General features: G+C 43.5%; 1 protein-coding gene across 1 annotated transcript in view; it reads left to right on the top strand.

Annotated features, from left to right (window-relative positions):
• zgc:171482 (zinc finger protein) overlaps window positions 1–24,573 on the top strand; it is a 354,034-nt gene that overhangs the window by 103,987 nt on the left and 225,474 nt on the right. The window contains exons 4-5 of the mRNA XM_063071124.1: window positions 5,035–5,194; window positions 9,929–10,153. Coding sequence (XP_062927194.1) covers window positions 5,035–5,194; window positions 9,929–10,153 — 385 coding nt within the window. The remainder of the gene's footprint in view (window positions 1–5,034; window positions 5,195–9,928; window positions 10,154–24,573) is intronic.

The following is a 24,573-nucleotide window of genomic DNA, read 5'->3' as shown; positions in this document are numbered from 1 at the left end:
AAAAATAATTACAGTTTCTTCCCCTCCACCGTCACATTTCTGAATGGTCTGTGAACGCATGAACACTACCATGTTATTCCTTTATATGTCCTATTTATTTAATTTGTAATCTATATATTTTGAGTCTTTGCACTGTACTGCTGCTGCAAAATAAAAATGTCAGTTTCTATGTCAGCATATGCCAGTGGTAATAAATCTGATTCTGAAGTATTTTAACAATGGATACACAGTAACAGACCCTTCTGGCCCAGTGAGCCCCTGCCCCCAAATTACACCCATGTGGCCAATTAACACACACGACATGCTGGTAGAATGCAGATGGAGGCCAGGCAGCATCTATAGGAAGAAGTACAGTCGACGTTTCAGGCCGAGACCCTGTGTCAGGACTTGAAGAAGGGTCTTGGCCTGAAACGTCGACTGTACTTCTTCCTACAGATGTTGCCTGGCCTGCTGCGTTCCACCAGCATTTTGTGTGTGTTGCTTGAATTCCCAGCATCTGCAGATTTTCTCGTTTTTGCATGTGGCCAATTGACCTACTAACCCGTTTGTCTTTGGAATCTGGGAGGAAACCGGAGCATCCGGAGGAAACCTACATGGTCACAGGGAGCATTTATAAACTCCAGAGACTAGGCCCCTGCTTCACACTCACAGTCCATCCATGTGCACATGGGGACAAAAGACATCCAGAGTCTAGACCTCTACTCCGCGCTCAAAAGCCAGCGGTATGAGTGGGCGATGAAGGGCATCCATGGATCTCGGGTTGTCGCAGGCCAGTGGATCCCAGGATTGGATGTTTGTGCAAGCAGGAGATATAGGGCCTTCAGCCAGTGAGCCCATAGTTTGAACCTGGAGTTTGGGGTCCCGTCGTCAGCTAGTCGGTGGGGTGGATAGTGAAGATCAAAACCCAAAGGTCGCTCAGAATCCTGGAAGTCAAAGCTCGATGGCTGAAGCTGGAAAATGGAGTTGAATGATTGTCCTTGTGTGTGTGAGGGAGGAAAGGGGCTTGTTTAGCTGTTGTTGCTTTATTGCTTGTGTTCTGTTTTACTGAGCTATGTTGGCGCCAGAATGTGTGGCGACACTTGTGGTCATCTCATTGCACGCTGGAATTTACAACAATAAATCTAAATCTGAAACTGTTGCAATGTTGTACATCAGTTTTAATTAATTTTTTTGTTATCCATGACAACACCAACGTCCCTAATTGTCTCTGGGAATATTTCTACAGATGTACCGTGGAGAGCATTCTAACGGGATGTATCACCGTTTGGCATGGAGAGCCACTTCACAGCATCATAAAAACGACAGAAAGTTGTAAACTCAGCCAGCTCCATCGTGGGCACTATCCTCCCCAGCATCCAGCTCACCTTCAAAAGGCAATGCCTTAAAAAGGTGGCATCCATCATTAAGGACCCCCATCTCCCAGGACATGCCCTCTTCTCATTGCTACCCTCAGGGAGGAAGTACAGGAACACAAACCCACACACTCAACATTTCAGGGACAGCTTCTTCCCCTCCACCAGCAGATTACTGAATGGACATTGAACCCATGTACACTACCTCAGTACTTTTCCCTCCATTTTTGCACTATTTAATTAATTTATATTATATATATATGTATTTCTTGTTGTAATTCATAGTTTTTATCATTATGTATTGCAATGTACTGCTGTTGCAAAATAACAAATTTCACAACATACATCATCACCATCATCAGCATCATCAGGTGCCGTGCCCAGTTTGACCTTTGACTGCCATGGCCCACACACTCCTGTTTCAGGTCAAGTGGATCAATTCATTGGTATTCTTTTCCAGTTCTCTGGCTGCTGTCTCCATCATCATTTGTCTTTGTCTTCCTCTTGCTTTCTTCCTTTCAATCTTTCCCATCATTACCATGCATGCTAACGCCTCTTTCCTAATCACATGTCCAATGAAGTTACGTTGCCTTTTCACGATCTCATACATTATTTCTCTTTTTGTGTTTGCTCTGTTCATGACATCCTCGTCAGATATTCGTTTCGTCCATGACATTCTTTGCATCTTCCTCAAAAACCACACCTCTGCTGCTACAATTCGTTTCCTCATGTTACTAGACATTGTCCAACATTCTGAGCCATATAACATAACTGGATAAACATAACATTTCAGTACTCTGAGGCGGGTTCTCATGCCTAGTTTATTATTGGTCAGTATACTCTTCATTCTCGTAAAGGTGTTTTTCGCCATCCCTATTCTTGTTTTGACGTCCATGTCGCACCTGCCATCTGACGTCACCCAGTTTCCTAAGTAGCAAAAGCTCTGTACTTTCTGTACATACAATACTGTGCAAAAGTCTTAGTCACATAGCTAGAGTACCTAACATTTTTGCATAGTACTATGGTAATTTTATGTATTGCACTTCACTACTGCCATTAAAAAACAAATTTCATGACATATGTGAGTGATGATAAACCACATTCTGATATGAGTCTCCATTATGGACCAAGAGTGGGAAGGGGGGCAGGGAGAGGGAAATCATTGCTTGAAAAAGGGGAAGAGAGAGGAGGGAGTGGGAAGCCCCAGGGAGACATTCTGTAATGATCAATAAACCAATTGTTTGGAATCAAATGATTTTGCCTGGTGTCTCAGAGCTGGGTGTGTCTGCACCCGCATCAGCCCCACCCTGGCACTCCCTCTCTGCCACCTGTCCCACACCCCTCCCACGGCACTCCACCCTCACCATTCCCAACATCCTTTGCTCCCGCCAGATTTACAAACTGGCTCCCCATTCCACATTGACAAATACAGTACAGTGCCAAACCTTTAGGCAAACTAGTTGTATATGTGTGCCTAAGACTTTTGCACAGTTACTGTATGTCAGAGTTCAATTCCAGCATCCTCTGTAAGGAGTTTGTACGTCCTTCCCATGAGCATGTGGGTTTCCTCTGCATGCTCTGGTTTCCTCCTACAGTCCAGAGATGTACCAGTTAGTAGGTTAATTAGTCATTGTAAATTGTTCTGTGATCAGGCTAGGCTAGGATTAAATGGGTAGGGTGCTGGGTGGCCGGAATGGGCTATTCCGCACTGTATCTTTAAATAGGTAAATAAATCGAATAACTCCTGAATCGCAGAATGTGGGTCTTCAGGCTCCTGTACCCCCTCCCTGATGGCAGCAATGAGAACAGGGCATGTTGCAGATGGTGAGGGTCTTTGTGATGGATGCCACCCTCGTGAGGCAACACCTTTTGAAGACGTCCTCGATGGTGGGGAGGGTTGTCCCCACGATGGAGCTGGCTGATTTTACAGCCCTCTGCAGCTTCTTCTGATAGACAATAGACAATAGACAATAGGTGCAGGAGTAGGCCATTCGGTCCTTCGAGCCAGCACCGCCATTCACTGTGATCATGGCTGATCATCCACAATCAGTATCCAGTTCCTGCCTTATCCCCATAACCTTCGTTTCCGCTATCTTTAAGAGCTCTATCCATCTCTTTCTTGAAAGCATCCAGAGACTTGGCCTCCACAGTCTTCTGGGGCAGAGCATTCCATATATCCACCACCCTCTGGGTGAAAAAGTTTTTCCTCAACTCCGTTCTAAATGACCTACCCCTTATTCTTAAACTGTGGCCTCTGGTTCTGGACTCACCCATCAGCGGGAACATGCTTCCTGCCTCCAGCGAGTCTAATCCCTTAATAATCTTATATGTTTCAATAAGATCCCCTGTCAGCCTTCTAAATTCCAGAGTATACAAGCCCAGTTGCTCCAATCTTTCAACATATGACAGTCCTGCCATCCCGGGAATTAACCTTGTGAACCTACGCTGCACTCCCTCAATAGCAAGAATGTCCTTCCTCAAATTTGGAGACCAAAACTGCACACAGTACTCCAGCTGTGGTCTCACTAGGGCCGTGTACAACTGCAGAAGGACCTCTTTGTTCTTATACTCAATTCCCCTTGTTATGAAGGCCAGCATGCCATTAGCTTTTTTCACTGCCTGCTGTACTTGCATGCTTGCTTTCAGTGACTGATGTACAAGAACACCTAGATCTCGTTGTACTTCCCCTTTTCCTAACTTGATTCCATTTAGGTAATAATCTGCCTTCCTGTTCTTCACACCAAAGTGGATAACCTCACATTTATCCACATTAAACGGCATCTGCCATGCATCTGCCCACTCACCCAACCTGTCCAAGTCACCCTGCATTCTCATAACATCCTCCTCACATTTCATACTGCCACCCAGCTTTGTGTCATCGGCAAATTTGCCAATGTTACTTTTAATTCCCTCATCTAAATCATTAATATATATTGTAAACAGTTGCGGTCCCAGCAGTGAACCCTGCGGTACCCCGCTGGTCACCGCCTGCTATTCCAAAAGGGAGCCGTTAATCGCTACTCTTTGTTTTCTGTCAGCCAGCCAATTTTCAATCCATGTGCAGTGCTGTGCAGTGGTGTCTCCATACCCGGCAGTGATCAACCAAACAGAATACTCTCCACGATGACGTACACATCTCCTCAGACTTGTCTTGTTTTTTAATACAGAGTGCGGAGGGTGGTGGTTAGGACAGTGGTGTTTAAGTGTCTGTTAGGCACATGAATATGCAGGAATAGAGGGATATGGGTAACGTGCAGAAGGGATTTAGTTTAATTTGTTGTGTTTGGCACAGACATTGTGGGATGATGGCCCTTTCCCTGTGCTGTACTGTTCTACATTCTATATTTTATTCTATCTATACCCTTAGTAATTTTATAGAGCTGCTGGTGTGTCTTCTTCATAACTGCCTCAATATGTTGGGCCAAGGGTAGATCTTCAAAGGTGTTGACTTGCAGGAAATTGAAGCTGCTCACTTTTTCCACTGCTGACCCCTTGATGGCTGGTGTGTGCTGCTGATGTCCACAATCATTTTCTCAGTCTCACTGATGTTGAGTCTGAGATTGCTGGTGTGACACCACTCAACCAGCCTATCTATGGATGTGGTAGCTGGCACAGCTAGAGGTAGTGAAGAGTTGGTTTGCTAATCCTGTCTCACTCTCTCTCTCTCGCTCTCTCTGCCCAGGACAGTGATGACGGAGAGGTGGATAAGAACAAGTGCTGTACCCTCTGTAATATGTTCTTCACCTCGGCTATTGTAGCACAGTCGCACTACCAGGGCAAAACGCATGCCAAGAGGATGAAGCTGGTGCTGGGAGAAGTTCTTGTACCTGCCAGGACAACAGGTAAGCCTCCTTGGCAGATTTCACACTGTCTCCGGCTTTTCAACGACACTGTGGAATAATTTATCAATAACCAGTAGTTTAATCTAACTAGGGGGATCCCTCATGAACTAGTCTTTGGAAGTTACTCTAAGCGGTTCCCCTGGAATAGCTGGTTTTATTAGCTCACCAAGAGTTATGCAGACACCGAGTCTGAAACTAGAGGACTTAACTTCAAGAGGTGAGGAGAAGGATTTAAAACTCAGCACTCAGATCTCCTTCAAATTTCTTCCCTCTCGCCTTAAACCAGCACACGTGAGTTGTAGACCTCCCTTCCCTAAGAAAAAGGTTCTGATTATATATCCTGTAGAAGATGCTTGCCTTCATCAGTTGGGATATTGAATATAAGAGTCAGGAGGTGATGCTGCAGCTGTGTACAACTCTAGTCAGGGCACACTTGGAGTACTGTGGGCCGTTCTGCTTGCCACATTTCAGTAAGGCTTTAGAGTGGGTGCAGGAGAGGTTTGCCAAGCTGCCGTCTGGATTAGAGGGTATGAACTATAAGGAGTGGCTGGATAAATTTGAGTCACTTTCTCTGGAGTGTCAGACGTAGAGTGGAGATCTAATAGAAGATGGAAGGATGTGCAGGGGATGTTTCCTGTGGTGTGAGAGTCTAGGGTCCAGAAGGCACAGCCTCAGATTACAAGGACGTCACTTCAGAATAGGGATGAGGAGGAATGTATTTAGCCAGAGGGCGATGAATCTGTGAAATTAATTGCCACGGACAGCTGTGGAGGCCAAGCAATCGGGTATATTTAAAGTGGAGGCTGACAGGTTATTGATTAGTAAGTGTGTCAAAGGTTATGGGGAGGAGGCAGGAGAATGGATTGAGAGGGAAAGTAAGTGAGCCAAGGTTGAATACCAGAGCACACTAGATGGGCTGAATGGCCTGATTCTACTCTTATGTCAGAGGTATAAAGTTATAGAGCACTATGTCAGCTGATTAGCAGGACTTGGAGGATTTGCAATTGTTCCTCAATTATACAATATATTTGTGCACAAGGAGAGCAGCCTGGCCTTCTCTACACAAATTGTTCTGAAGTCTGATCAAAGAAAAGTCATCTTTATACAGAAATTGAGTCATTGGATACAATTATTGATCCAATAGAAACTTCATGCACTTCTGAATCCCAACATTTGCATATTTAAGTATCAATCATAATATATATTTCAGGTGTTAATAACCAATTAAATCAATGTGTTAAAGGTCAGTGATATTTGGTGAAGTAACTGTTCGATAGTAAGTGTTGCTCTAGAAACCTTCGTTTACATCTATATCTTGTCTTGGAAAACGCGGAGATCTGGGTTCCCGGGCTTGAACAGAAAGGCTGCAGAAAGGAGAACTGGGCTTTCAAGGGCCATGTTCAGCCTGGATGACTCCACTATGTCTGCACACTAGCTCCCTCAGTTTATCATCGTGAGTCTTGTTTCCACACTCAGAAAAGCTGTATAAAGGGAAGACCTGCTCTCAAAGGTTTGGCTCGGCTTGCGAATGAACAGAGTCTGCACTCTGTCACCACTTTAACCCTTCATTGCTTCAGCTTCCGTAACTACAGCACAGAAACAAGCCTGTTGGCCCACCTGGTCCATGCCAGGCCGTTATTCTGCCTATTCCCATCAACCCGTGCCTGGACCATTGCCCTCCGTACCGCTCCCATCCATGTACTTCGCCAAACTCCTCTTATTGTCTAAGTTTATAAAGTAAGGAAAGACATGGATCATGCAGAGGGTCATAATCTTTAACCCACAGTCGAAATGTCACATTCTAGAGGACGTGTATTTAAGATGCGAGGGGAAAGCTTTAAGGAGATGTGCAGGACAAGCTTTTTACACAGAGAGTGGTGGGTGGTGGATCAGGGAGAAGTAAGTGGTGTTTAAGTGGCTGTTAGACACATGAAGATGCAGGGAATATGGATAATGAGGAGGCAAAAAGGATTTAGTTTAATTTTAAAGGCAAGCGATACTGCAGATGCTGGAAATCCAGAGAATCACGCACAAAGTACTAGAGGAACTCAGCAGATCAGGCAGCATCTCTAGAGAGGAATAAAGAGTCGATGTTTCAGGCCGAAATGTTTTGGGTCCTGATGAAGGGTCTTGGCCTGAAACATTGAATCTTTATACCTCTCCATCGATGCTGCCTGACCTGCTGAGTTCCTTCAGCATTTTGTGTGTGTTACTTTAATTTGTTGTGCTTGGTGCAGACAAAGGACCAGCCCCTGAGCTGTAATGCCCACTATCCATACCCCTTACGATTTTATAAATCTCTGTAAGGTCATCTCTCTGCCTTTCATCTCCTAGTGAATATAAACAGCCTACTCTCCATGGTCACAATGTGAAATCTAATTTGAAGGCACAGCCTTGTATTTGCAAGCGCTCTGCGTCAGTGCACAGCGGGTTCATTTGCCCAAGGACCACTTTAAATTAGAAAAACATCATTCCTAATAATCAAACTGATGGGTGGACCAACCTGTGGGAAATCAAAACGAATTCTAGTGGTGTAGCCACCCATTGGATTATTAAGGGCATGTTAATTACAATGTTCCAAAATTATATTACAGATTTCTGATTAAATGTTTCACAAGCAGTTAATGGTTCACTTTTTGATTTCTTAAAGGCGCATACGCTCAGTGGCCACTTTATTAGGTACAGGAGTGGAACCCGATGTTGTGTTATGCTGGTGTAGATCCTCCACTTCAAGGCTCAACGTGTGTGCGTACCACATAGCACGCGCTATGCGTACTTCGTCTGCACGGCACTGTTGTACGCATGGTTATTTGAGTTGCTAACGCCTTCCTGTCAGCTTGAACCATTCTGACCGTGCTCCTCTTGACCTCTCTCATTAACAAGGTGTTTTCACCCGCAGAACTGCCACTCACCGGGTGTTTTTTCTCGTTTTTCACACCATTCTCTGTAAGCTCTAAAGACTGATGTGGATGAAAATCCCAGGAGGTCAGCAATTTCTGCAAAAGCTCAAACCACCCACTTACAATCATTGCACGGTCAAGTCACATTTCTTCCCCATTCTGACGTTTGGTCCGAACCTCTTGACCATGTCAGCATGCTTTTATGCATTGAGTTGGCTGATTAGGTATCTTCATTAATAAGCAGGTGTACCTAACAAAGTAGCCATTGAGTGTATGCTGGCTTGGAATATAGTACATTAAACAAAGTGTTACGGCAACAGGCCATTCGGCCTACAATGCCTGTGGTAGCCATGCTAGTCCCTTCTGCCTACACACCATACATATCCCTCCATTCCCTCCCTTTTCCTGTGGGTCAAAGGATGTGTTTCTGTGCTGTAGTGCTCTATGACTATGTCTTCTTGATGGAGGGTTTGTGAATGCCCTTGAGGTCTCCCTTTGCAATCTTCCCTCCCACTGACCTTCTACCACAGTGGATCTATAAGGTGGAATGCATCATTCAGAGATCTGATGTATGGGCATGATCTGGCCTGCTCACCAGAGTCAAAGTCAAAGTCTGCACACATGCATGTTCATACAAATGCAATGAAAAACTTGCATGTATGCACAGATGCAGTAAAAAAACGTACTCGCAATAGCATCACAGCATACTATAAGCAGCATTCACAAGTATAATACATATTGAGCAAAAATCTTACAAAATTATACAAGAATACATTTAGAACAACAAAAATTAAGTCCATTATAAGTGGTCTCAAAGTTGGTCTGAAAGTTTTGATGGTTGGTTGAAGGGAAGTAGCTGTTTTTGAACCTGAAGGTGTGGGTCTGTTCGCTTCCGTACCTCCTGCCTGATGGTAGCTGCGAGAATTTAGCAGGGCCCATATGTTGGGGATCTTTGATGATGAATAATGTTGCCTTCTCGAGGCAGCAGCTCCTGCAGATACTGCTGATGGTGGGGAGGGGTGCACCCCTGATGTTTTAGGCTGAGAGTCCTCTGCTCCCTGTGGCATCTGTAGCATAGTGGTTAACACAATGCTGTACAGCGCAGGTGACCGGGGGTCAATTCTCACCGCTGCCTGTAAGGAGTTTGTACGCTCTCCTCGTGACCGTGTAGGTTTCCTCCCACATTCCAAAGACGTACCAGTTGGTGGGTTAATTGGTCATTGTAAATTGTCCTGTGATTAGATGAGATTGTGTTTAGGCATGTCGGGAAGGGGATTAAATTGGGAGATTGCTGGGCGGCGTGGCTCAAAGGACCACAAGGGCCTTTTCCGTGCCGTATCTCAATAAATAAGTTCCTGCTCCTTTGAATTGTTGCTCAAGACACTGTTGCAACCAGTCAGGATGCTTTCTGCAGTGTCGTGTTAGAGCGTTCAGTGACAAGTCAAACCTCGCTAGCCTCCTAAGAAATTAAAACATCGGTGTGCTGGGCCTAGGACAGATCACCCGATATATGAATCTGAAGCCTTCAAACTGTGGACACTGACACTGGTTCACTTTCAGTAGGTTTTGAAGATTTTGCACTTCTAGAGCGCCTCCTGTAGGTAGTCCAATGTATTACGTGGGGGGTGGGGGGGGGGAAGAGAAGCTCTGCTGCTCTGTAAACCATGTATTTGGTGAATGGTTGAGGGTTTGGGTCTTCCAACACTCTTGTCTATGTAAAAACCTGCACAAAATATTTGGGCCCATTGGTCTATTCTCATGCTCCCTGAACTCAGTAAATCTTTCCTTTCCTTAGATACGATGTTTACCCTGTAATTATTATTTTATATCCCAGAGGAGCCTCCTGAGCCCTTGCCTCCTGAGACGCCCATCTTACCCAGCCTGGGTTCCGTCACGGATAATGGTGACTCGGGCAAGTTCTGCCGCCTCTGCAGCTCGTGGTTCAACAACCCGATGATGGCTCAGCAGCACTACGAGGGCAAGAAGCACAAGAAGAACGCGGCCAGGGCCAAGCTCCTTCAGCAGCTGGGCGAGACACTGGATTCAGAGGCTCTACGAGGTAGGCCGGGTGAGATTCTGTCCTCTCTTTCTCTCAGACTTCTGTTGCTCTTTGACCTCTCATCCCGCTGCGGAGGGTCATGAGGGATGCCCCTGCTCCAAGTACAGAGCTAAACGAGGTTATAAATGGCAACTCATTGCTCCCTCTGACCTCTCGGCACTCAGTGATGTCAGGTTCTCCTGACAAGGAGCAAGTGCACCCACCAAAGCTCGACGCCCAAAGACGAGATCTGGATCCAAACCTCACTTGGTTTCAGAGGTACCTGGATTGGCACATGAGAGAGGGCTATTGGAAAGTGTGAACAATGGTGCTGCTGGGATGGCTTTGACAGAATGGCCCTCTTCCACCCATGGTTCATTTGGTCCCAGGGCCCAGGTGCTGTCGATATCAATAAAGTCTCAATATTCTATCCGATTCGTAGTTGTCTGTTGTGAGGTGGTGTGGTTGGACATGGTGACATTGAATAAATGAACCAAGTACAAAGTGTAGAAGGTAAACTGGGCTCTGTACTCTGGGCAAAGCACTTAATGGGAGATTGCTTTATCTGTGAGAATTTTTAATTACGCTGCTGGACACCGAATTCTCAGGGTACCTGAGGAGACATGACCTAGGTTCATGTTCTAGGTCGCGGACACATGACCTTGAGTGAATGCAGTCATTTAGAGGAATTGAGTGTGGATGGTTTAGGAGCTAGAAGACGATCATATTGAAGATCTTGATTTGAGGTTCATCCATGGAGAAGGTGTGAGGTTTGAGGAACGTGATTGTGTTTAGGCATGTCGGGAAGGGGAAGATGGGACCAGAAGGCCACTTAACCTCTCCACAATGTAAACACGGGAGATTCTGCAGATGCTGGAAATCCAGCCTCTAAACCCAATGCACCCTTGCTCCACCTCAGCTCCCTGTGTCTTTCTGAGAAAGGGTCGTTGCTGAGACTGTTATCTATTTCACAGCAGGCGGCACGGTAGCGTAGTGCTTAGTGCCGTGCTTTATAGCAATCGCGGTTCAATTCCAACCTCCGTCTTATCCATTCTCCCATGGCTGCACGTGTTTCCTGCGGGTGCTGTAGTTTTCTCCCACATCTCAAAAATGCAGGAGTTCGTAAGGTTTGGTAAGTTGTGAAATGCAATATTGGCACCAGAAGCATGGCAATACTTGTGGGCTGAGCCCAGCACAACCCTCAACTGTGTTGGTCATTGATGTGGACAATACAGTTCACTGTAAATTTTGATGTACTAGTGACAAATAAAGGTAATCGTTAATACTTAAGGAGGTAAATTTGAGATAAATGCGTATTTGTATGTGGGAAGGAGGGTGTTATGTTTGCTCACCTATAACTACTGATGAGACCCAAAGGCAGGAGATAGGACAAAGCCAAAACTCAAAATCGTGCTTTATTCAGTAAAACAATGTAGCTACAAACTGTTCATCCCAAAGCACAACTATTTAAATGGTTTACCCAAGAACATTCAAGACATTGATTGGAACAACAATCAATTAGTGAAAGTCATCCTGGGACTGTTTGTCAGCTGACCAATAGACGTTGGTTGTTTCGACTCACTGTAAACCTCCCTCTTTAAGATGTAGGATTTGAACTGGGGTTGATTTGGTTTGGAACAACCAATTTGCACTGGTGATCAGTCTTTCTTACTGGTTGCAGGCCGTCACTTTTTTGTTGCGATGTTGCTTGTGGCTGTGCTGGTGCTGGTGGATGCGTTGGTCAGGATAAATTGAACTCATCCAGGAGGAGATGAAGGTCCAGCTCTGAGTTTGATGAACCATCCGATGAACTTGTGCCTTCAGGAGCTAGTAGTCATAACTGATTAATGTGGCGATGCCAGCAATGTCCATCTATAATAACTTCATAGAGCACTTTCCCCAGACAGTTGACAATCTGACCAGGTCCTCAGTGGTCTTACCCATTGTGATACTCTCTAACCCACACTACAGCTCCGGGCTTCAATGACCTCACCCGTTGTCCGCGGTCTTTGTGGCTGCCTTTGTGCAGCTAACCATCTGCTGTCTTGGACGTTGGATGTTGTGGCAGCATTGCATACAATGCTGTGTGCAGTTTTCTTCCCAAAAATGCGAGTTGGTGTTTCCCGCTCGAGACCTGGATGCAGAGTAATTAGCTACGTCAGCAGAAACGTGGTGGACCTCGGCCGATGCTTTTCTCTCTCTTGATTTCAGAAGCGACCGTTTGAAGGTATCCACTTAGCCGCTGCACTGTGGAGGTGAGTAGATGTGGATAATTCCACTGTTCTAATAGAATGCAACAAACTCCTTTGAACTGAATTGAGTGCCATTACAGAAACAAACATTTCTGGCAACCCAAAATGGCTCAAGATCTGCAGCAGCTGTTGAATGGGAGCTTCTGTCATTGTTGACTTTGTTGACTCTGACCATTTGGAATAGACGTCAACCAGAGCAAGGCAGGTACACGTTTTGGTTGGACCAGCAAAGTCAATATGTACCCAACTCCCAGGTCCCTCAGCCTGAGGCCATGGTTGTGGATTGGCTCTAACTGGATTCTTTGCTGCCATAGAGCACTGCGTACACTGCTTGCATATGGATGTGATATCTTCACCAGTGCCCAGCCAGTACACAAAGCTACTTGTCAAGGTTTTCATTCAATTGATGCCTGGGTAACTATGGTGGAATGGTTTCAGTACTTTTGGTCAAAGTGATTCCATAAATGCTATTCTGTTTCCAAACATTAGGCAGGAGTCCGCCGTTGAGAGTGATGTATGGCATTGGTAAAAGGATTCGACATCTTCCTCAGCTTTGACTGACCATCTGTCAATGAGGTATCTGGGGATATGATGAAGAAGAGGCCATTACTGCCCTGATCTTGTCGACCATGACGAGAAGACAATCAGCAGTATACCATACAACCCGGTGGACTTTGAAATCCACTGAAATTGCAGACTTGCAGCCATGACTGTCTTCATTTTCAGTAACCTGCTGATTTGTAAGTTTGACGAGGGCATCTGCCTGTCCAGTTTCGTGGTATTATAAACCAGCAGCAACAGAGATGAATTTGAGTCGAGTTTTTATAAAATAAACAATGACATTTATTAACCTCTACTCAAATAAACATGGAACAGTAAATGAACGATTAACTTAAACCGGATGTTAACAGCGATATGCTTATATAGTTATCAGTCGAACTTAAAGACAATTCTTAACAGATCTTATTAAAGCACAGTCTTAAGCTGGTAATTTAATAAGTTCAACTGATTCCTGAAATATTCGAGAGGAGAGACTTCTCAAACCAGCTTTGGAATAGTCCCCAAAGTAAAGATGTCACTGCTGACACAGCTCCCAGCCAAAATGCCTTGTCTGAAGTTATGACACAGAATACGATTTCTCAAAGTAAATGACCTTTCTACAAAGTGATGATCACACAACCCAAACTGTGTCAGGGTTAACAAAACGTGCATGCCATGCACGGATGGTTCCAAATGTCAGTCACACCCGTAATGCGCCAAATGCCGCTGGTTAACCCCAACCCTTCTGGGGTTCATTCGGAGCCAGGACTTCTTCACTCTCACTCTTTCTTCTTCTCCGATGGTATAACTACCTACGGTGGTCTCCCAACAAAATGAACTACGCAACAACTGCAGTTTCCCCTTATATACCAGTTGGAACATGCCCTCACATGACATCACATCACCCCACAATCACAAGACAATTACTTCATTCCAATGGCACGAGACCATTGCATCATTCCAACAGCATAAGACAACTGCGTCATATTCATGAGGTACTCACGGGACAGGTAACACCTCTCCCCAAGAAAAGAAAATTTTGATCTATCAAGAGCAAAATTTTAACTACAATTAACAAAATATACAGATGTATAAAATTTACAAAATGCACAATACATACAATTATCATACAGTACTCTGCAGCTGATATAACATATGATGAGAGTGTAAACAAATATCAGAATTACATTACAAGTTCAACATCTGGACAAACATTCGGCAATTACACTATTTTTGCCTTTAATGTGAGTTATTAAGACATTATATTCTTATAAAATTAAACTCCAATTCAGTAACCTTCTATTTTTGTTTTTCGGTTTACTCAAAAGTACCAATGGATTATGATCGGTGTAAATCACGGGTTGTTTCTGAGTTGTGCCAACGTCCACACAAAATGAGAGATAATAATTCCTTTTCTATGGTCGAATAATTTATTTCATGCCCATTAAATTTCTTGGAAAAATAAGCCACAGGTTAGTCAACATCATCATCATTATCCCTTTGTAGTAACACTGCTCCTGAAGCCTCGTCACTAGCATCTACAGCTAAGGAAAATGCCTTTTCAAAATCAGGTGATTTGAGCCCAGGTTGGTGACATAGGATAACTTTCAATTTATCAATTTCTTCCTGACAAGGCTTTGTCCAAACAAACAAGTTCTTACAGAACTTACGGTAATACCCTATCATTCCCAAGAATCTTCTGAGAGCTTTTGTACTAGTTGGAGTGGGAACCTCCAAAATTGTCTGAACTTTTGCCTGAACAGGAGCCAACCTGCTTTGACCCACAACATAACCAAGATAGGTCACAGTGGCATGCCAAGATTCACTTTTAGCTAAGTTAACAGTTAGGTTAGCTTTTGAAAGCCTGTCAAACAGTTTTTCCATTGCAGACATATGTGCCTCCCAAGTGTCAATCCCTGTGACTAAATTATCAATATAGGTATCTGTATGTTTTAACCCTCGAATTACAGAATTAATCATTTTCTGGAAGGTTCTTGGAGTATTCTTCATCTCAAATGGAAGAACATTATACTCATATAACCCAGATGGTGTCACAATCGCAGAAATTTCCCTGCCTCTATCCCTTAATGGAACACACCAATACGCTTTCAACAAATCAATCTTTGTAAGAAATTTAGCTTTTCCAACCTTGTCCACGCAATCGTCTACCCTAGGGATTGGATATGCATCAGTTTTTGTTACAGCATTCATCTTCCAGTAATCACTATAAAACCAAATACTTCTGTCTGGTTTAGGCACCATGACACAAGATGAACTCCAATCTGAAGTAGAAGGTCTAATAATATCATTGTCTAACATATACTTAGTTTCCTGTTCGGCAAGTGTACATTTTTCGGCATTCATTTGATATGTATGTTGCTTTATAGGTTTGGCGCTTCCAACATCTGCATCATGTGAGACTACTGTGGTTCTTTTAGGAACATCTGGAAATAAATCCCTATTTTTCAAAATTAACTGCTTCATCTGCTGCCTCTGCTATGTCTGTAGATGAGCCAATTTCTCATCAATATTTTCCAAAATTGTCGAATTTGTTAGTCTGGCAGAAATAACATTTGGTTTAAAATGAGCCCCAGATAGATCAGCTACCAAGTTCCCAGGGAGGTCAGACTCATTGTCACTGACAACAACGGTCATAGTTACAGACTGTTTCCCATAATAAGGCTTTATCATATTTACATGACAAAGTTGCATTGGGCTTCATTGATCTGCTGTTTTTACCACATAGTCCACATTATTAACTTTAGATATAATCTCATAAGGACATAGAATCTAGTTTGAAATGGGTTCACTTGCACGGGGAAAAGAACCAACACCTTATCTCCCGGCTTAAATACCCTCATTCTAGCTTCCTTGTCATACCAAGTTTTCATTCTTTCCTGAGCAGATTTTAAGTTTTCCCTTGCTAAGCTGCAAGCTTTATGCAATCTCTCCTTAAATTTTAAGACATAATCCAATAAATTAGTATGTAGTTCTTTATTAATCCACTGTTCTTTTAATAATGCCAAAGGACCTTGGACATTGTACCCAAACACAAGTTCAAAGGGACTCCTGCACTGACTCCTGTACTGCAAACAAAAGCAAATGAACTCCCTCATCCCAATCTTCCTCATTTTCAACACAAAACGTCCTAATCATAGTTTTAAGGGTAGAATGGAACCTTTCTAATGCCCCTTGTGGTTTGGGATAATACGCAGACGATGTAATCTATTTGGCTCCCAGTTTATAAACTATCTGCTGAAACAATCCAGACATGAAATTACTTCCTTGATCAGACTGGACTTCTTTAGGTAACCCAAATAAAGTAAAGAACTTTATGAGAGCCTTTGTCACAGTTTTGGTTTTTATATTCCTAAGAGGTATCGCTTCTGGAAACCTAGATGCAGTACACATGATAGTCAACAAATATTGGTGGCCAGCTTTAGTTTTTGGCAATGGGCCAACACAATCTACAATAACTTAAGGAAACGGTTCACCAAATGCAGGCATAGGTTGTAATAGGGCCACTAGGGTGACTTGATTAGGTTTACCCACAATCTGACAAGTGTGACAAGTTCGGCAAAATGTCGCCACATCTTTCGTCAACCCAGGCCAATAAAAATGTTTAAAAACCTAGCTCACAGTTTTCCTCACACCAAAATGTTCACCCAAGGGTATATTATGAGCCAAAATTAAAATTTAATTCTGGTAAATTTTAGGAACCACTGTCTGGTGAAAAACTACCCAATCTTTGCTTGCAGGAACCTTAGGTGGTCTCCACTTCCTCATTAATACTCCACTCTTGAAATAATACCCTACTGGCACCTTTGTAATCTCATTATCTGGGAGAGCTTGTTCTCTTAAGGTGGGAATCTCAGGGTCTCTGCTTTGCTCCAATATAATCTCCTCCCTAGGCAAGGACAAGTCTTTAAGGTCAGAACTATTGCAAGGATCCTGATCAAATAATGAAGGTAGAAAAGTTACTGACGTCATCAAAATCTGAATCCTGATTTGAATTGTCTTGGGTAGCAGCCCCATGCTGCACAGAACCCTCTGCCTCGGCAGACTTTTTTTCCATAGCTTGGGTTATTGCACAGGAGGTATACATGTCAGAATCCATCTTTAGATCATCAACGATTGGCTTAGTTGTCATCTGCACTGCAGGAACAACTTTTCCTCCTGCTAGGTCATTCCTTAACAGTGAAGAAACACCATCCACTGGTAAACTGGGTCGCAGTCCTACTTTAGCATCCCTGAAACTAACCCTGACTTTAAAACTACTTTATGCAGAGGTACAGACATAAGGTTGCCCTCAATACCTCGTACAATATTCACCTCACCAATGTTAGTCTCATCATTAAACTCTAGAACACTGTCTAACATTAGTGATTGAGAAGCACCAGTATCCTGAAAAATTTTTATTGGTACTTGAGTGGTCCTTGCATTCACCCAAACAAATCCCCCTGACATGAAAGGATTGTATCCCTTCTTAACCTGGTCAGACCTGGACAGAGCTTCCTTTGAATATCCCGAAGCCTGTTGGTTTATAGGCGTTTCAAAGTGTTGCTAGCAGGCAGTTGGAACTGCCTCCTTTTCCCTCTTCTTCAGACGGAAACAGTCAGCCATAGCATGACCTGGTTTTTTACAATAGTGACAAATAAGACCAAATTGTTTTTCCTTCACTTGCTTCCCTTCATTCTTACCTTTATCACTAGCTTCCGATTTAATCTCTGGTTTACCCTGACTATCCAGGCTACTCTTTTGGAAAATTTTACTCAGAGTAAGCTTACGCTTATGGGTTAGAGCATACTCATCTGCTAATTTAGCGGACTCTGGCAATGTGGCAAGGTCCTTTTCATTCAAATATTCCCTTATGTCATCAGGGATACAACTTTTAAATTCCTCAATCAAAATCAGCTCCTTTAAGGTGTCATCATCCTCATTCACATTTTTAGAGGTACACCAGTACTCAAACCACACAGATTTGTCATAGGCAAACTCCACATAAGTCTGGTTCACATGTTTCTTCAGACTTCTAAATCTCTGTCTATAAGCTTCTGGAATCAATTTATAAGCTTTAAGTATAGCCTGCTTCACAGTATCATAATCAGCTGCCTGTGCACTAGTTAAAGCCGTGTAAACTTGTTGTGCTTTACCTTTAAATACACTTTGTAACAGGACAAGTCAGTGCTCTTTCGGCCACTGTGCACTCAGATCAACTTTCTCAAAATGCTGGAAGTATCTATCAACATCTGCCTCATTAAATGGGGGAACCAATTTAACTTCCTGACTAGCAATAAATGGTATACACGGTTTCCTCAAACCATCTTGCTTCTTGAGCCTTAACCTCTCCATCTCTAGCTCAAATTCCCACTGTTTTTCTGCAGCTTCTAATCGATTTCTTTCCAATTCAGCCTCTATTTTAAATTTATCTAACGCCATTTGTTCTAGCTGTAACCAGATCATATCTTTACTTATAGGAAACTTCTCTAACATCTCTTCATCAGACACTTTCATAGCTATATAATATTCAGCTATTTTTCTCTGAATCACTAATTTTGTCGTAGCCGTGGTTATCCCTGTAAGCTTCAGTTTTCCAGCAATTTCCCACACCTCACCCTTTATCGCATTCAGAAAGTTGCCAACGTCCATTGCTGCTGATTACCACACACAAACCAATCAAACAAAAAGGATTTTCCCTTTTATCAATCAGATCTTTAATTAAACAACCAATTAAGCTCTAAATTTGTTCAATCTGGATGAGCCCCAAAATATATTATAAACCAGCAGCAACAGAGATGAATTTGAGTCAAGTTTTTATAAAGTAAACAACAACATTTATTAACCTCTACTCAAATAAACATGGAACAGTAAATGAACGATTAACTTAAACCGGATGTTAACAGCGGTATGCTTATATAGTTATCAAACGGTCGAACTTAAAGACAATTCTTAACAGATCTTATTAAAGCACAGTCTTAAGGTGGTAATTTAATAAGTCCAAATGATTCCTGAAATGTTGAAGAGGAGAGACTTCCCAAACCAGCTTTCGAACAGTCCCCGAAGACGTCACTGCTGACGCAGCTCCCAGCCGAAATGCCTTATCCAAAGTTATGACACAGAATACGATTTCTCAAAGTAACTGACCTTTCAACAAAGTGATCATCGCACAACCCAAACCGTGTCAGGGTTAACAAAATGTGCGTGCCACGTACAGACAATTCCAAATGTCAGTCACACCCGTAATGCACCAAACGCCGCTGGTTAACCCCAACCCGTCTGGGGTTCATTCGGAGCTGGGGATTCTTCACTCTCACTCTTTCTTCTTCTTCGATGGCGTAACTACCAACGGGGGACTCCCAACAAAACGAACTATGCAACAACTGCGGTTTCCCCTTATATACCAGTTGGAACATGCCCTCACGTGACATCACATCACCCCACAATCACAAGACAATTACACCATTCCAATAGCATAAAACAATTACATCATATTCACGAGATACTCATGGAACAGGTAACAATGGGTTGATGTATACTTGATTTCAAAATCGTAGGTTAATAATGTCATTGCTCATCTTTGTAGATGGTTAGCTGTATACACCTGAATGCCTTTCTTAGACCCGCAGCTGGACAACAGTGGTTTGTGATCAGTAAGTGAGTGAAGTGTCCACCTTAAGGCATCTTGTGGAATTTCTTCATAGCAAAGATGATTCCCAAGTCTCCTTTTCAAATTGCCCATAGTCCCTTTCGGATACAGTCAGTGATCTCAATGCACGTGTGACAGCTTTATCAGAGCCATCAGGGCTGATATGGGATATGACTTCTCCCACCCAACAGTTGTGAGGACGATTGGGAACTCCGGGTTGAAATGGGTTAAGAGAAGGTTAGGTGACAGAATATTCTTCACCTGATCGAAAACCCCTTTACATTACTGGCAGACCACAGTATGTGCGCTTGCAACACTGTGTGTCCGACAGAGTGATCAGCAGCACTGGGGCTCCACAGGGGACTGTATTGTCTCCCTTTCTCTTCACCATTTACACCTCGGACTTCAACTACTGCACAGAGTCTTGTCATCTTCAGAAGTTTTCGGATGACTCTGCCATGGTTGGATGCATCAGCAAGGGAGATGAGGTCGAGTACAGGGCTACTGTAGGAAACTTTGTCACATGGTGTGAGCAGAATTATCTGCAGCTTAATGTGAAAAAGACTAAGGAGCTGGTGGTAGACCTGAGGACAGCTAAGGTACCGGTGACCCCTGTTTTCTTCCAGGGGGTCAGTGTGGACATGGTGGAGGATTACAAATACCTGGGGATACGTATTGATAATAAACTGGACTGGTCAAAGAACACTGAGGCTGTCTACAAGAAGGGTCAGAGCCATCTCTATTTCCTGAGGAGACTGAGGTCCTTTAACATCTGCCGGAAGATGCTGAGGATGTTCTACGAGTCTGTGGTGGCCAGTGCTATCATGTTAGCTGTTGTGTGCTGGGGCAGCAGGCTGAGGGTAGCAGATACCAACAGAATCAACAAACTCATTCATAAGGCCAGTGATGTTGTGGGGATGGAACTGGACTCTCTCACGGTGGTGTGTGAAAAGAGGATGCTGTCTAAGTTGCATGCCATCTTGGACAATGTCTCCCATCCACTACATAATGTACTGGGTGGGCACAGGAGTACATTCAGCCAGAGACTCATTCCACCGAGATGCAGCACAGAGCGTCATAGGAAGTCATTCCTGCCTGTGGCCATTAAACTTTACAACTCCTCCCTTGGAGGGTCAGACACCCTGTGCCGATAGGCTGGTCCTGGACTTATTTCATAATTTACTGGCATAATTTACATATTACTATTTAACTATTTATGGTTCTATTACTATTTATTATTTATGGTGCAACTGTAACGAAAACCAATTTCCCCCTGGGATCAATAAAGTATGACTATGACTATGACTATTATTGGACCATTCTAAGTAGCACCCTTGTTGAGCAAGGCATTTTATATTTTTATATTCTGTGTTTTCACCTGTTCTTTCTTGTTGCCATTTGGCAAATCTGTTAGTTTTTTTGTACAGGGGCTGGGGTTCGGGGGTTGATACTCTTGTTGCTGTGCGGTGCGCTTTGCTAGTTCTTTTTGTGCCAAGGAGGGGCGTGTTGGGGGCTGATGATGGTGATGCTTCTCTTTTTTTTAGTGTGGGGGAGTGGGTTCGATGTTTTTCTTGAATGACTTCCATGGTTTTCTTTGTTATGTGGCTGTCTGGAGAAGATGAATCTCAGAGTTGTATACTGCATACAAACTTTGATAATGAACCTTTGAACTTTTGAGTGGCTTCCTCAGCCAGTACCTTGCTGGGAGAAATGCCAAATAATGATTGATCATACCCAAGAATGATCATAAGGTGTTGACATATGACGGTGGAGGCATCTTTAAAACAGCAGTGATGTTTTCGGGATCTGAGCGACAATTATACTCATCCACGATGAATCCCAGATACTTAATTGTAGACAATAGGAGGCCACATCCTTCTGCCCAAAATCCCGTAGTTTGATCAAAACATGGTGCAGACAGTTGCATTGTTCTTTCTGATCAGTGCCCATCACAAGGATGTTGTCGAGATAAGCGGTCACACCATCAATACCACTCAGCGTGGTGTCCATAAGCTGTTGGAAAATAGGAGCCCCCTTTACTCCAAAAGGCAGATGGAGGAAGGAAAACAGCCCCTAGATGTAGAAGCTCACATCTACAGTGATGAAATGCTTTGAGAGGTTGGTCATGGCTGGAATGAACTCCTGCCTCAGCAAGGACCTGGACCCACTGCAATTTGCCTATCGCCACTATAGGTCTATGGTGGACGCAATCTCAATGGCTCTCCACGCAGTCTTGGAACACCTGGGCAATGCAAATATCTATGTCAGGATGCCGTTCGTTGCTTATAGCTCAGCATTTAACACTATTATTCCCCCAGTCCTGATCGACAGTACAGAACCTGGACCTCTGTATCTCCCTCTGCAATTGGATCCTTGACTTCCTAACTGGAAGACCACAATCTGTGTCGACTGGTGATAATATCTCCTTCTTGCTCTCAACCAACACTAGTGCACCTCAGGGATGTGTGCTTTGCCCATGGCTCTACTCCCTCTATACCCATGACTGTTTGGCCAGGCATAGCTCAAATGCCCTCTAAAAATTTGCTGATGATACAACCATTGTTGGTAGGATGTCAAGTGGTGACAAGAAGACAAACAGGAGTGAGATATACCAGCTAGTGGAGTGGTGTCACAGCAACAATCTTGCACTCAACGTCAGTAAGCTGAAAGAGCTGACTGTAGACTTCAGGAAGGGTAAGATGAAGGAACATGCACCAATCCTCAGAGAGGGATCAGAAGTGCAGAGAGTGAGCAGTTTCAAGCTCCTGGGTGTCAACATATCTGGGGGTCTAACCTGGATCCAATATATCATTGCAGCACAAAGAAGGCAAGACAGTGGCTATACTTCATTAGGAGTTTGAAGAGATTTGGTTTGTCATCTAAAACACTCAAAAACTTCTGTAGATATACCATGGAGAGCATTCTGACAGGCTGCATCACTGTCTGGTACGGCGTGGGGGAGGGGGCTCCTGCACAGGACCAAAAGCAGCTACAAAAAGATGTAAAATTAGTCAGCTCCATCTTGGGTACTAGCCTCCATACGCACACTCAGCAACTCAGGAACAGCTTCTTCCCCTCTCCCCATCCAATTCCTAAATAGACATTGAATCCATGAACACTACCTCACTTTTTTAATGTGTATTATTTCGGTTTTTGCACAATTTTTATTTAACTATCTAATATACATATATATACAGTGTAATAGATTTATTCATAATTTTCTTCTTTCTATATTATCATGTATTGCATTGTGCTGCTGTTGCTAAGTTAACAAATTTCGCAGGTGGAGAGATGAGTTGATTTGACTGGTGGGGACCCAAGTGCCTGCTATGTGCATTTGGAGATGATGCAATGTCTGATGCCCTATCGAGTTGTAGCTTGACCAACTGATTGTTGATAAATACTTTGGCATACTGTCTCCCGGGGAGAGCAAAGTCAATTTTGAACATGACCATTTAATTCCTTGTAGGTTTTGATGACTTTTAAAATGTCTTGTCCTTGTGTTTCACTGGCCTAGAAGACAGTGAAGGCCCTCTTTGTGACCACGGTGTTGACATTTGCTGCAAATATGTTTCTTGTATTGGCAGTTTCTTGCATAATGCCATATACCACAGTTCCGACAAGCTGTGTTTGGCCACTTGGAGACCCACTGAATGTTGATGTCTGGGCCATTGAAAGTTGCATTGACGTGGTTCTGTTCGACCAGCCTGGAGCCATGTTTCAGGCTGATCAAAGACCGACATTATTGAGTGACAGCTTGTAGAGTCATATCAGAGTCTTGCTGCCGTCTGGCTAGAAGCCGCTTATGAAAGTCTGCATTGCCAGGTGTTTAAAATCCACAAATAATAATCAGACATTTGGACGGTGATTCAGTTATGTAACCTAGCTTGAACTTTTCACATTCACAATTGACGACACTGGCATTTGTGATGAAATCATTGGCGCCATGTTTTTTTAATAAGTTTTAGACTTGGGTAGCAACCACTGAGGAGAGCTGACTGCTCTCCAAAAGTGCTTGTTAGCCGTCACACAGTTTCGTCAAACAATGGGTCACATGAGTTCTTAGGCAGAATGAAGTCAAAATAATACTCGTGTTCAGCAGTAACCAATTTTCAGAGCAAAATACATTTCTTCCGTGGGTCGTCTTTACTGGCGAACTCAACCTGGAATAACACACACACAGAGTGCTGGAGGAACTCAGCAGGTCAGGCAGCATCCACAGAAAAGAGTAAACACTAAACATTTTTGAGCCAAGACCCTTCATCAGGACTGATATATCTTCATAATATTTAAACCATGAGTCAAAGTAACTCCCGGAGCAGCATCGAAATGGAAGTTGGTAATGGATGCAACCACTGACTCACACGAGTTCCGTTCAGTGTTTGACACCGACGTCGTTGGATTCACTGATAACCTGCTGGTTAAGGATTCAATTAACTTCCGCTGGGCCACCTCAGATTGAGCTCGGTACCATTGCAGAATTGTGCACAAGTCTTCTGCTGAAATTGCCATCATGTCACAGCCAATTTGCTGTGTTCGCTCACCTGCTACTACTGATAAGACCTGATGCCAGGAGACAGAGCAAAGCTCGAATCCAGAATACTCCTTCATTCAGTAAAACCCCACAACTACAAAATCTCAAACTCAAAGCTAAACTGTACATCTCAGAGCTTGATTATTTAAATGGTTTACCCAAGGACATTCAAGACATCGATTGGAACAATAATGAATTATTGAAAGTCAGCCTGGAATTGGCTGTTAGTTGACCAATTGGTGTTTGTTGTTTTGGCTCACCATATCGGATGAGACACCAGTTATCCCTCCACCCCAAAGGCTGTTCCACAGCTGATCTGTACCTCAACGTATGATAGCTTTACACTCTACAGTACACGAGTAAAGATACCATACTGTAATTGTGTAAGTCATTGGTAAGGGCACAACTGGAGTATAGACTCCTTGTCAAATAATCAGCAATTGGTTTACTATTGTCACAGGGACCGAGA

Source organism: Mobula hypostoma, chromosome 19, assembly GCF_963921235.1.
Source record: "Mobula hypostoma chromosome 19, sMobHyp1.1, whole genome shotgun sequence".
NCBI lineage: Eukaryota > Metazoa > Chordata > Chondrichthyes > Myliobatiformes > Myliobatidae > Mobula > Mobula hypostoma.
The sequence above is the reverse complement of the archived record's forward strand: the minus strand, read 5'-3'. Positions and strand labels throughout refer to the sequence as shown.